This window comes from Gavialis gangeticus, unplaced genomic scaffold (genome assembly GCF_001723915.1).
Source record: "Gavialis gangeticus isolate Ggan-Ray unplaced genomic scaffold, GavGan_comp1, whole genome shotgun sequence".
Lineage (NCBI taxonomy): Eukaryota > Metazoa > Chordata > Crocodylia > Gavialidae > Gavialis > Gavialis gangeticus.
In genome coordinates, this window is record NW_017728964.1 from 4,415,783 (window position 1) to 4,430,255 (window position 14,473).

At 45.2% G+C, this 14,473-nt stretch overlaps 1 protein-coding gene across 2 annotated transcripts in view; it reads left to right on the forward strand.

Annotated features, from left to right (window-relative positions):
- Nucleotides 1–238: 238 nt before the first annotated feature.
- The window catches only part of LOC109287167 (TBC1 domain family member 24-like), a 33,606-nt gene continuing 19,371 nt past the window's right edge, over nucleotides 239–14,473 (forward strand). Inside the window, exons 1-4 of one of the 2 annotated variants that reach the window (XM_019502142.1) lie at nucleotides 239–493; nucleotides 6,007–7,042; nucleotides 11,128–11,400; nucleotides 12,011–12,169. In XM_019502142.1, the coding sequence (XP_019357687.1) occupies nucleotides 355–493; nucleotides 6,007–7,042; nucleotides 11,128–11,400; nucleotides 12,011–12,169 (1,607 nt within the window). In that variant the 5' untranslated portion in view covers nucleotides 239–354. The remainder of the gene's footprint in view (nucleotides 494–6,006; nucleotides 7,043–11,127; nucleotides 11,401–12,010; nucleotides 12,170–14,473) is intronic. The other variant, XM_019502134.1, reaches the window with a different exon arrangement.

Genomic DNA, 14,473 nt, shown 5'->3' on the forward strand with positions numbered 1-14,473 from the left:
CTTGTGACACTGAAGTAGGAAATCATTTCAAGATCATGGAAATGAAGTGTAGCTTTGGGAAAATAAATGATTAGGTTTAATGATCCTGTTGCTGTTTTGATTATTATCTCTCCCCATGACTTGTTTACATCCCTGCCTGTTACTAGCACACAGGGCACTGGGGTAGGAAGGGGCTGGGGAGCTTTCTAGCAGTCCTACCCCTTACGTTGTTTACATCAAATAAGTGTCTCCTGCTCTTTAGGGGAGGTGCTAACCTTAAGAGGATGCAAACAGAATAAATTACACGCAGGAACCAAGCCTAGCAGAAGCACCTTGCTAGTGAGTTTTGATTTCAGCACAGGTAATCCCAGAGACATGTTACAGGTTGGGCTGAGCTTTTCCAGCTGCCCTGAAGGCACTGCTATTGATTTCCCTTCAGACAAGTCTGGAAAGCAGAACAGGTGTAATTCTGTCTTGGTGAATTCAGAGGAAGGTGACATGGAAGCCCCACAAGGTAGGTCAGCTCCTGAGAAGGACCTGCATCTTTCTGCACAGACAGTTAAATGCAGCAGCTGGTAAAGGATGCATTCCTGTTTACACGAATAATGCAATTGCGTCCTCTTAACCAGGCAAGCATCGCTAACTAGAAAAGGCCAGTTGGGCTAAATCTGCTTCTTTACTCTGCCCTACTTCCAGCATGTTTTCTTTGCAATGCTGTATTTCCTGGGGCATGGCACACAGAAGAGCACTGCAACTGAGGCAGTACTCCACTGCTAACAGGCTAAAGAAAGAGGAGATCTTTTGTAATAGAGCTGAATGAATCAGTCTAATCATGGATGTATTTGGTAGCTGTGTTGGTCTGAGACAAAAAGAAATGCAAAACTCTAGAACTCTTGGTTCAGAGATGATCCCTTTTATTAGACCAACTAAAAATTCCCCAAAATTATCTTTTTCTGCAAGCTTTTGGGCACATGCACCCTTCCTCAGGCTCAGGGAAAATTAAAGATGGTAAAAAGCCCCCATAGGTAGAAAAGAAACTTCATTTTGCACAGAGTAAGCTGAAGGTAGACATCTGTTCCTCTGGGTCCATGAGGGTGTCTTTGTGAGTTGCTCATTGATGTGCAGATAAGGCAGGATTCCTTCCCTGGTGGTATCAGATGGCAGAAAGGCAGGGAGGTATAGAAATCTTTCTTGTTGTTCAGCAATGAAATGTAATTGCAAAATTGGCCAAAATTCAGCATCTTCCATGTTTCAGGGATGTATTTGGTAGCCGTGTTGGTCTAAGACAAAAAGAAATCAAAACTCTGGAACTCTTGGTTCAGAGATGATCCCTTTTATTAGACCAGCTAAGAAATCACAAAAAAATTATCTTTTTCTGCAAGCTTTCAGGCACACACCCTCTCTCAGGCTCAGGGAAAACTGAAGATGGTAAAAAGTCCCCATTTTTTTGTGATTTCTTAGTTGGTGTAAAAGGTATCATCTCTGAACCAAGAGTTCTAGAGTTCTGCATTTCTTTCAGACTGATCATGAAACAGGAGCTAGGGTCTGGATGGCTCAGGGGACTGTCAATGAAAGACAGGTATCACCTCTAAATCATTGGCTTGTATCCATGCTGAGGCTGAAAGAAGCTTAAGTATAAGAGTTGTTTGGGGAGGTGGGCCTCAGTGTAGTAAATATTAACATAACAGTGCGTGTAGACGAAACAAAGGCCCTAAATTGAAGTGGCAGTGGGTTTTAAAAAACACTGTTTCAATTTAGGGCTGATTAAACCCCCGTGTCATGCACACGGCCCACTGACTTACCTGCTTCTCCGGCAGGGAGGGGAGGGTGCGTTGATGGTGGGCGGAGCACTCCCTGGGCTGCAGGTTGGTGGGGGCTGGTGCTTCCCTCTGTGGCAGCAGTGGCCACCCCCCCAGGCGGCGCCGCCTGCAGGTACCTGGCTCGGGAGATCCCAGGGGCCACCACAGCTGTGGAGGGAAGCACCGGGGCCCCACACAACACAGGCAGGTAGGCAGGTTCCAGGGGGCAAAATAAAAATAGATCAGGCTTGCTGCTTTTCTTGGGCAGAGACTGCCTTCCCAGGCTGCTGCCAGGCTGTCTGCAGGGCTTCCCGCAGAGCCCCTGAGCTGCACAGAGCCCAGTGCTTCACACCACGGCTGTAGTTTGCTGCGCCCCAAGTCATTTAAGGCACATTACGCCACTGAATTTCTTACAGTGGCTGGAATTAAGGCACAATACGCCGCGAAGGCATGCAAACACTAACACCATTAAAGTGGAGCAAAAGCATTTAGCCCACTTTAAAGTGTCATGCATACACACCTCTTGTTTCGTCTACAGACGACATGGTCCCCAAAGATGACAAGGGTGGAATATGCTTCATGAAGACTGAACAGCCCCTCACCCTTGCAAGTTCTCCACCAGTCATGAATGGGGCACAATACTTGAGAGCAGTGTGAGAAGGAAGCTTGTACAGAAGCTTTCATGCTGTTCCCCTTGAGACCTGCTTAGTGGTTCCAAAAAGTTCAATTTCCTTTCCTTTTCTGTCCACACTTTGAGGTATTTGGCAGGTGATAAGGGCTGAAACTAGAAATAATGCTATTCCCTGCAAAAAGCTAATTTTATGACCAGCTCAGAACACAAAAGCATTGACCTGGAAGTTTCACCATATTCCTAGACAAATCTAGTGAAATCTTTACTAGATTTTACAAATTCCTAGACAAATCTTTACACTCAAGGATGTTGGTTTGAGTCAGAAGGGTTTCAGATAATCATCCAAGCTTGTGAAGCCTTATACAACCCTCCAGACTTGCTGAAGCTTCCCAGCACTATTTTGTCCTCTAATACAAATACACTAGGACAAAATAAATCTTCTGAGCTGACTATTACCTGTGTTTATCATTACCAATGAGGAGCAAGCCTGACTTCATTTGTACTCTGCTAGACACAGAGCTCAGGTGGATTATACTGCAGTTTAGATTCCAGTTTCACTGGAATCCATTGTTCTATGCATTCTGGTTACAAATCAGTTTATGTTATCACAGGTAGCCTGAAAGGTAAATGTTAGAAAATCTATCTTCTTTGTTAATGATCAAAACCTTCTTTTGAGTGACAATACTACTAAATCTGATTTTTGTTGCAGCAACAGGGCAAGGCAAGGTATTTTGTGCATACCTTTCCTATAAAAATCCTCACCTCCACACCACAGTGTACTGGGAGATGTTTTACATGGGGACAGTTGTTCCCTTAGCAGTTGCTGCTAACAGACATGAACCCCCCCCAAACAAACAAACAAACAAAAAAACAGTTTACCAGAGAGGAAACACTTGTTTGATCCAGGTCCCCAGTGTCTGTGTGATGGGCTAGCTGGTAGTGATTTGGTCCAGGGGTTTTGAAATGGTAAAAAATGATTGGAGGGCTTGGGATTCCCTTTCCTCACCAATCAGGCCCCGAAGACTCACTCTCCATGTCCCCTGATTGGCCCAATGGGTCACCTGGAGGGGGATAAAAGGGGCAGCGCAGCTGACTTGGAGAGACTGGCGAGAGACAACGAGGAAGGAGTTTCAAAGAGCTGGCAAGAGTTCCCTACCTGGCTCCAGCAAGAACCTGTGCAGTGACCCACGAGGCTCCCAGTTCTGCTTCCGGTTCTCCAGCAAGAGGCAGGGCAGCTCGATGTGAGGCAGGGGCTCCTGGAAGGTCAAAAGCCCTAGCAGCCTGGAGCAGTGATGGCTGTGGTAGAGTTTCTGCATGCCATATGGGAGATCTGAGTTCATACCCTGGCTGGGATGAGTGAAATGACAGGCAGAAATATTCTTGTCAGAGCGGAGGGCGTCATTGTGTTTTCCCTCTTCCCCCTCCAGGTACCTATGCCCTACATCTCTTGTTATTTGGCATTTTGTATTTTGTGCATTTTATATTTTGCCAACCAGTATTGTTTGTTATGTTGTTTGCATTTTATACTTTGTTAAACCTGTGTTTTGTTAACTGGATGAATAGGTCTACGAATGTGAATGCCTAACCTTTATTGAATCCCGTCCTCTCGGGGTATTGTAGTATTCCCTATACCCCCTGGTTTATATATGTTATGTTCCCACCACTGTTTTCCTCATTAAAAGGTATATGGTTAAGTTCCCATTCGTGGTCTGGCTCTGTTCTGTAGGGGAAGGAGGGTCACTACACCTCCCACAGTGCTCATGCACCTGCTCTGATCCCTTCAATTGGAGAGGGGGTATGTCTTGGAGTACCACTCGGGTTACATCTGTATAAATCAGGCACTTCAGCAGGGCTTTCTGGCATTTTTTTCAAATGCTGGTTCAATTAGCTGTTAGATAAAGGCACAAAAAAGTGCCACTGAAACATGAAATCTATACAGACGTTGGGTGAGCAAGGTCCAACTAATGCACTACTTCTTCTGGGTATGTGCTGTGCTGTGTGCGGGCATGCTGAATTTAAAGTAAAGTGCTAGGTTTGGGGAGGGGAGGCGTTCATGTCTGTAAGCAGCCCATATTTTTATACAGCATTACCATTTTTGTGCATTACAAAATGGAAATGCTACAGTCAGTCTGGTATATCATTCATGATTAAGGTGGGACCTGCTCTCTACTCAGGAGGGCAGTAGTATAATAATCTATTTATTTTGCATTTATTATATTTTTGTTAATCTATTTATTTGTTATTGATTTATAATTTGAGTTGGTCTAATAAAAGATATCAGATTTACCCAAAGAACCTTATCTGCTTCTAATAACCTATAATTCTACTAGTGGATCGGCCTGGACATCGTGTTCTCTTGAGTTATTTTTGAAGCTGGCTTTTCCTTTTGGAAAGACTATCCAGACAACTGTTTTGTAGTAGCTTCTTGTTCCTGACTGTAAGTAGGATTCTAGGATCTGCCACTCATTGCATTTTATTGTGGTACAACACAGCTGTCTCACCAGTGCATCTGCTTTCCAGAAATCCTACAGGGAATATAGACTGTGACAGGTACACACTCTTGATATCCTCAGCGCCCAGCCAAATTAAGCAGTCCTAAACGGGGGCGAGAAGCCAGGTGCTTTGGGATGGGATAGAAACCTCTCCCAGGTCAGTGAGTGACAGCCCAGCTGTTACTGCAGCTGCAGAATGGTAATGTTTTCTATTCCCATTGTGCTCCCAGATGCCATTGTCCTGAATGCAATCACTTCCTCTGCTAAGATGTATGGATCCTGTATCCTCCCATGACTAAGGAAGGGGGAAGGAGGATGTGTGGTGTCAGACTGAGATGTAAAAGGAAGTAACATTTCATAGGTACTTTTTCAAGTCTTATACAAAGGCTGGCAACACTAGGGCCCCAGCAACCAAGCACCTGACCCTGAAAGGATCTCCTGCCTGGCTTTAGCAAAGTATAGCGGCTGTAGTTTGCATTCCTTTGGTATACCCTGGCTTTGAGCACTGAACCATGGGACCACATAATCTTATTTCAAATCTCTCTGTGTAATATACACTGAAGCAGACAGACCGAGGTTGCTTGGGAAGCTCCTGGCAGGGCAAAATTCTTAGTTTTGTACCAATAGAAAAAAAACACAGTCATTAGTAGGGGAAGTGAAAGGGACAGTGGGAAGTCCATACTAGGGAGAAACCGTTGAGCTGTCTCTGACCCTGGACACATGTTACTTTTGTAGCACTATCTACCCCTTTATAGCACTACAAAAAGCAAGTGCCCGTATGTCCAGACCATTTACAATACTACAGAGATAGTGGAGCTGCGACAAAAGATAATGCAGCCTACACAGAAAAGTTCCTGTTTCTGACTCGACAGCCTATGGGGAGCAGCACTGGCTGAGGACTTACAAGAAACAGGCAACTAGAAAAAGGTGAAGTGATAAATATAGTTCTGGTATGTAAAGCCAATATAAGAACTTCTTTTTTGGGACAGGAAAATGTTCTACCTATTTAAATACATATATGTTGACTTAAATCTTAGAAGTGGCTGTCAGAATTAAGTCACCTGTCAACCAGTGAAATGAATTATGTTGTATTTGTGTTCCGCAGGGACAATCAGTTCTCCTCCAATCTCTGTGGTGATCACCTCTGAGGCTGAGACTTGGGACATTGATGCATCTTCTTGCATGGGCTCTGGACAGTTTGTAGATTGGGATAAGCTGCCAGAATTGGATCAAGAGACAAACAGCCACAGAGAGATCCTCAGCAAAACCACTAGGGAACTGAAAAAGCTGGCAAGAGAAGGCTACTGGACTACCAGCCACAGTCTAAGAGCTCAGGCTTACCACCAGATCATCCAGCATATCCCCTGCCGGCTTGTGACCCCAGATGCTCTGGTCTATCAGGATGTGGCAATCAGGCTGTTTGGAAAACAGAATGTGAGCTCCCATCCGTTGCCTGAATTCCTTGAAGGATGCTTCATGCCCACATATTGCCTGACTAGGGAAGGTATAACAGCAGTAAAGAAAATTCTCATCTGCATTGGCAACCTCTTCCCTGACATCACCTACTGTCCAATTCTGCCTGCGATTGTAACGCTGTTGCTGCACTACAGTGAAGATGAAGCTCAGTGCTTTGACAATGTCTCGCACCTCATTGCTTGCAATGACTCCCACATCAGCTATATTGACCAGTCTTTCTTGGCCCACAAGGCTTCCTGTATGACTTTTGGGGATCTGGCTAACAAGCACTGCCCCACAGCTCACAGATTAATAGCCAGTGCTTCTGAGAATGTCTCAGAGGTCTATTCTGAATGGTTAACATGGCTCTTTGGTGAGCTTCCCTTTGATTATGCCATACGCATACTTGATGTATATCTATTGGAGGGACAGAAAGTCCTGTACCGGATTGCTCTGGCCTTGCTGAGACAATACAAGCTCTTGGTGACCTCGAGAGAGCTGGAAGTGACTGACATCAAAGGGGATTTGCAAGCTTTCATGCAGAACATTAGAGAGCACATGACTGTTGATAAGCTACTAGAGAGAGCTTTTGGTATCAGGCTATTCTCCCGCAAGGAAATCTGGCTTCTTCAGATGGCAAACAGGAAGGCTCTGCTGGAGAAAGGGATTACCATGGTGCAGCGCAGGTAAGAAAGCCTGATTTATTCACTAGCATGCCCTGGTAACGTTCCTTTGTGCTAGCCAGACAAACCAAAAACAATAGGTGGAGAGAGAGAGAGAGAGAAAAGACAGACAGACGGATCTATCAGTCAATCTCACTGGAAGAGCTTGTTAGGAATTTTTTCAACAAAATGTTTTTTCACTGAAAAATTCAGATTAATCAAAATCAAAAACTTTTTTGTAAAAAAGTATAAGTTCAAACAAAACTTGTGTTTAAAAGATCGCTCAGATTCAGAATAGAATTATGTGGAGGTGGAAAGGTTGATCACAAGCAGCCAGCATGGATTTGTCAGAACAAATTGTTAGATGTCAGATGTCAGAACAAATTGTACCAAACACATTTGATCTCATTATTTGACAAAGTCATTAGGTGGGAGAATGAAGGAAATGTAATAGATATAGTGTATCTAGACTCCAGTAAGGCTTTTAACAACATCCTACATGACCTTCTCATAAACAAATTGGAGAATTGTAGGTTAGACAAACCTATTACAAGGTGAATAGATAACTGGTTCAATCGCTGCAAGAAAAGTGTCATTATAAATGGATTGATGTCAGAATGGCAGGTAGTATTGAGTGGAGGCCCACGGGGTTCTGTCCTGGGCCCAGTACTGTTTGACTGGTTGATTGGTGATTTGGATACTGAAATAGAGAGCTCCCTGAGCACATCTGCAGAAAACACAACACTGGGAAGAAATGCAAGCAAATGGGAGGACAGGAGCAAAATTCAGAAGGATCTGGATGGACTAGGAAGCTGGACAAGAGCCAGTAGGATGAAGTTCAGTGCTGACAAATGCAAGGTGCTTCAGCTCAGGAAGAATAATCAAAAACGCAAAAACAAAATGGGTAACAACTGGCTGGTTGACAGCACTATGGAGAAGGATCCAGGAGTCTTAGTGGATCACAGACTCAGTGCCTCTGCAGTGTAAGACTTCTGCAAAAAAAGGCAAGGCAAGCTTTGGTCAGCATCAGTAGGAGCATTAGATGCAAAACACAAGAAGATGATAATGGCTCTTTACTATGTACTGGTTAGGTCTCATCTAGAGCAGTGTTTCTCAACCTGTGGGTCACAACCCAAAAGATATTCTGTCACAGACTTAGTGCCTATATATGAAAGGGTCATGAATAAACTTGAAAAATGGATCAAGAAACTTGAAAAATGGATTATCCTTTAAAGGAGAAGAACATGGGTAAACTGTGCCTTTTCCCTGGCAGACGGCAGAGTTCCAGCCTGCAAGGGGTTGCTTAGAGCCCCCCCACCAAACCCCCAACCCTGCCCCACAAACCCACCCCTGCCTCACACATTGAGGGGCTGGGGCTTGGGGGCAGTGGGTTGGGAGTGAGGGGTGCTGGGTTGGGATGCCCCATCACTGTTTACAAATGGGCCCTGGTACAAAAAAGGATAAGAACCACTGATCTAGAGTCCTGTGTCCAGTCTGTGAAGAAATCAGAGAGGGGCCAGAAGACAGCAACAAAAATGATAAAGGGCCTGGAAAGCAAACCATTTGAAAAAAGGTTCAAAGAAATAGACGTGTTCAGCTTTCAGAAAAGGCAGTTAAGAGGGAACATGACAGCAGTTTTCAAATATCTGAAGGGCTGCCATAAAAAAGAGAGAGAACAGGGTTTTTTTTGTCACTGCAGAGAGTAGGATGTGTAGCAATGGCTTGAAATTTCAGCAGGTTTCAAGTGGATTTCAAGAAAAACTTCTTCACTGTTAAAACAGGAAGGCAGTGGAATGGTCTGCCTAAAGAAGTCATAAAGTCTCTTTCACTGGAAGTTTTCAAGAAGAGGTTGGATAAGCATTGGTCAGCGATGGCCCAGGAGTGGCTATGCCTAGGGTATGCGGTAAAGAGCAGCTGCTGGAAACCCAGGAGCCACCTTCACACAGATTGCTGGGGATCATGTGAAGAGCTCTGGAGCCCAGAGGGGGTGGATATAGGAGAAGACCATGCCAAGAAGCAGAAGAATACAGCAGAGCTCCAAAACCAGCTTAGTTATAAAAGAAGATTAAAGGAGGTGGGATAAGTTTATGGAGGGGGTAGAATGACAGAAAGGGGAGTTCTGGCTCTCTAGTTAGAGGGCATTATGTGGGGAGTTGTTTGCAATCCCCAGGTTGCAGAGCAGTGTGGAGCGTGTTTTGTTTTTCCCATGCTCCTTTGCTTTCCTGGTTGCCACATGGGGCCTGGAAGGAACTTCTTCCCTTCTGTTGGTACAGGTGTCAGTATTTTTTTTGCCATCCTCAGAAGCAGTGCATGTTGGCTGCAACCAAGGCTGTAGGTTTAGATGGGGGTGTGCCAGTGCTCCTGCTGGGACTAAAACCCAGAGGTTCCTAGGTAAAGGGTCTTACTGCTCTGCTCAGGGTAAGATCAATCACCACATTAGGGATCAAGAAGAAATTTTACCCCATGGTTAGACTGGCATGGGCTGGGGGAGGGGGGCATTGCCTTCCTTTGTAGCAGGGGTCATGATCCGTGTCCCTGGATCTCTTGAGTGTATTTTAACAACACTTACAGCAGCAGGACATTGAAAGTGCCCTCATCCCTCTTCTTTAGCTGTAACAGGTTAGGGTGCTCTTGATTTTTTGGGACAATGTGCCTTGTAGTTGTGCATCAGGGTTGTTGTGTACTTTTAGAAATAAGCTAGACAAGCTCTTGTATGGATGGTTTGGATAGGAATGATCCTGTCTTGAGTTGGGAGTTGAACGAGGTGACCTCCTGAGTTCCCTTCCCACCCTACTTTTCTATGATTCTGTGGTCAAAAATCAGACTGAGAGTGGGAGATAGCAAGAAAGTGACTTTATGGACTGGTAGTTACAGCCTTGTGATGTGGGAAACCCAGGTGCAAGATTCAGAGCAAGAAGCTGAACTTTCATCTTAAAAGTGCCCTAAACACCATACTACTGGATTCTGCAGGATGGAGGTTGGTGTCTCCAAGTTATGGTTGAAACGGACTTCAGGAGGTCATCCCAAACTAGATTATCCCAGCCAAAGCTTTGTCTAGCCAGGTTTTGAAAACATCCAAGGATGCAGCTTCGACCATCTTTCTGGGTAACCTGCTCCAGTGTTTACTACCCTCCTAGTGAGAAAATTCTTCCTAATATCTAACCTAAACTTCCCTTGCTGCAACTTGAGACCATTGCTCCTTGTTCTGTCATCTGCCACCACTGAGAACAGTCTAGCTACATCCTCTTTCGAATCTCTCTTCAGGTAGTTCAAGACTGCTATTAAAACCCTCCCCCCAGTCTTCTCTTCTCTAAACTAAATAAGCCAAGTTCCCTCAGTCTTTTCTCACAGCTCATGTCCCCCCAGCCCCCTCCCATTTTCGTTGCCCTCTGCTGGACTCTCTCCAATTTGTCCACACCCTATCTGTAGTGGGAGGCCCAAAGCTGAACACAGTACTCCAGATGTGACCTCACCAGTGCTGAATAAAGGGGAATAATCACTTCCCTGGATCTACCGGCAACACACCTAACAATGCAGCCCAGTATGCCATTAGCCTTCTTGGCAACAAGGGCACACTGCTGGCTCATATTCAGCTTATTGTCCACTATAACCCCCAAGTACTTTGCTGCAGAGCTGCTGCCCAGCCAGTCAGCCCCCAGACTGTACCTGTACATGGGCTTGTCCCATCCTAAGTGCAGGACTTTGCATTTGTCCTTAGTGAACCTCATGAAATTTCTTTTGATCTAATCCTCCATTTTGTCTAGGTCACTCTGATTCCTAGCCCTAGTCTCCAACATACCTACTACTCCACTCAGCTTGGTGTCATCTGCAAACATATCCTGTTTCAGGGTTCCCTAATTCAGTGGCATGCAATGTACTAATATCAAGGAAGGACTAAAGATGTTCATGAAAGCCAGTACAGGCTGTCTAATAGGGTATAATATATGCCCAGACCTCTGCCCATGCACTGTAGAGTATATCTATGCTGATAGTTAAGGCCACCTTTAAGTACATCCTCAAGCCCATGCCACTATCCATCTTAAGTGTAAGCCCCAATACTTAACCCCAGAATAGTCCAACCTAACCTTGAAACTCTGCTGAAATCCTAGGTACAAGTCTGACCCCACCCCTGTTCACCTCCTTGCCTGCCCCTGCCTCTACTACATTTGGAACTCACCCATATATGCAGGCCACAAGCACAGAAAGTCCATCATCACCAACCCAACAGTCCCAAGTTCCTTCTGTGCCCTACTTTCTGTCTCAACTGTTCCAAAAGTAGAGACAAATCTGGAAGGAGAAGCTGACCCACAGACCAATTCCTGGGATGGCTCTGCCTCACAACCAAGAAACACAAGACAATCAGCTTTGGTGCTGGCTAAAAGGTATGACACAGGCAGTGAAGGAAAACTCACATTCTACCAGATGGTTCATCTGACCTCAGAGTTGACCCCAAGTGCCACCATAGAGGTTGCCTTAGGCCTGACCTGCAGCATTCTGCTGTTCCCGTCATTGACTTCATGTGGTTCTGTCAATCCCAATTTAACAGTTCGTCCTCCTGTTTTCAGTTCTGGTGCCCACAGAGCTCTGCCAATGTTCCTCAACCTTGGCCTGCAATCACTTTTTGTTACATTGATAGGTATTGTGCTGGACTGATATTAAGATAGCAATAGTTTCCAAATGTTCCAAGCAGAAGCAGGCCCCACTGTGTTAAGTATTATGTGAATGTAAATTAGGAGACAGTCCATGTCCCTGTCCTGTGCTTGGCACAGTGAGAGTTTTGGTCCATAACTAGAGCCCCTAAGAACTACTGCATTATTAAATACATGAATAAATAATAACAACAGAGAGATTGCAGTCTAAAATATGCAAGAAAAACTGAAGAGTTGGGTGCTGCATTAGAACATAAAACTCTGCATATTTCTGCTGTTTTTAGACACACCAGGTTTTTGACTTATTAGAAGTGCTCTGCTCTAATCTTGCTTTCCCCTACAGACAATCATTCCACCTGGCTGTGGATATGCTGAAGTTCAGCTCTACTATTGTAACTGCCCAAGAGATGCGTATCATATGGTCCTGGATTCCTGAGCGATTCTCCTTATTCCCTCCTGTCTTATTATTCTCTACCTTAGACGATGGGTACAGTTTACAAAGGTATAGTGACATCTGCAAAATTATATCAAATGGGTCAGATTTCTAGTTAAGGAAAATTGACATAGCCTCATTGACTGAAGTGGTGATATTTGGATCTACACCAGTTGACGTTTGAATTCAATAACTGTACCTAGTGTTTGAGCAGTTTATTTTAGCAAGATGGTCTGTTGTATGAACTTCCTTGAGGCTTATGACTGTTCAGCTCTCTGTAGAGATGTTCTTCTCTATGCCTTGAACCAATGTATTGTATTTGTGGGAGACATGCATGTTATCTCAGGCAGTCAGGGGTGTTTTTCTTACAATGGCTGTTTCATCTGATGTGAAATATGTTTGACTGATCTCAATCCAGTTCCTTGGAGAGACACATCCACAACAGAAAACCACCATACCACTGTCATCCTTGTGGATGACAGACCAAGGATTGAATGGGCCATGGAGGCCAATCAGTGTTCTTGCTCTCTAAAGATGGCATCTCTAGATCAAGGCTGTTATATGGAAGGGTTGTCTAACTTCTTAGTGGTCGGGGCTGCATACCATGGAGGCTGCATCAGCAAGGCCCACAGCCTTGCCTCATATCCCCAGATATGGGCTCTCCCTGGCTCTCCCTGTGGGCTCCTCTGTGCTATGAGCTCCCCTGGCATTGCATGCATGTGACCCCCACAACCTCTACAGCATGCACACAGGTATCCCTTATCAACTCCCTGCCTGCAGGCTTCCTCAGCACTGCAGGCTAACCCCTGTCACTCTGCCCCATCCCCCAGGGTAGGGGCAGGAAATAAAGGCCAAAGAACGGAGAGGGAGCCTGAAGACCCTGGCTGCAGGAGCAGCTGGAGCAGTGAGGGGAGTAGTGGCCCTTGGGCAGCCCAGCGGCAGGGGTGGGGCTGGGGGGAATACTGTAGATTAACCCTTTGTGGCCTGCCAGTGGGACAGCCCTGTCATATGGGAATTACATGGAGCTGTCAGCCCAGTACCTCCTACCAGCTTTAAACTTACTTGAAGATAAGCAGTAAATATTTCCTGTGTAAAGGTTAAGTCCAAAACCTGTAGTTAGCTGTGCTGTCCTGCTGCTTCTCACCTAAGGCAGCATGTACTGGGAGCAGCAATCCTTCTGCCTGTGTCCTGGTATCCCACAAGAACTCATGGCACAGAGGCAGTACCAACTCCTATTCCAAATTATTTGCTCCAACTGTTGTTGGCTGAGCATTTGGGCTTCAAAGCTCTATTTAGATAGCAGTATTAGGCATCCAGACACATAAATATAGCACTGATCAGCACAGCCTAAACCCCAAGCCAGACAGGCAAGCAGTCAGACATTCCTTCTGGCCTCTGCTCCAACTTATGGAAGCAGAGTGATGGAAAGGGTGAATGGCAAATTCCCCAATCAATCTACAGATCAAAAATTAACACACATTTGAGCTGCAGGCCAAAGTGCAGTGAAATCACCAGGAGTCTTTCCACTGCTCTGGATGGGCTTTGGATTAGGCCCCTTTAATGATTTGCAGCACCTGCTCCTTAATGCTCACAGACAGCAATCACAAGATGACTGTGGGCAGGATCCAGCCAAGCTCATTTTTAAACTGTGAATGTGAATTTCTAAAAATTACCTACACTTGTCTCTGCTCTCTTACAATGACATCTGGTGCCAGGGCATATACCATTCCCTCTCAGCACCTATTCTGGTTCCCACTGGAAGTCATGAAACTAGCTTTGCCCAGTTTGGGTCTGTGGAGATGCAAAGTGTGGTCCAGAACAAGAGGTGGCACCTGTAGTCCAGAATGTGAAGGCAGCTACCTACTGTGATAGTGCGTAAAGGTAGATAGCTTCACAGAGAACCTACTCTTCCATGGCAGAAAGGAATGTAAAATGGTGCAACAACTCAATTCAAACAAAGGAGTCTAAATAGTAACTTTGTCTACAAGTAAATTACTAGGTCAGAACTGGAAATTAGACTGAACCTGTCATTAGTGCCATAAAGAAGAGAGAGAACACCTTTACTCTGTCACTGCAGAGAGAAGGATGAGTAGCAATGGCTTGAAATTGCAGCAAAGTAAGTTTAGATTAGATGTCAGGATAAGCTTCTTCACTGTGAGAACAGTGAGGCATGGGACTAGCCTGCTTAGGAAAGCTGTGGGTCTCCTTCATTGGAGGTTTCCAAGAAGAGTTTGGAAAGCATTGGTCGGTATTAATCTAGGAGTAGCTGTGTCTGGAGCATGCTTTGAAGAGCAACAGTGGGAAGCCCAACAACTCCCTCACCTCCAAAACACACACACACACACACACACACACACACACACACACACACAC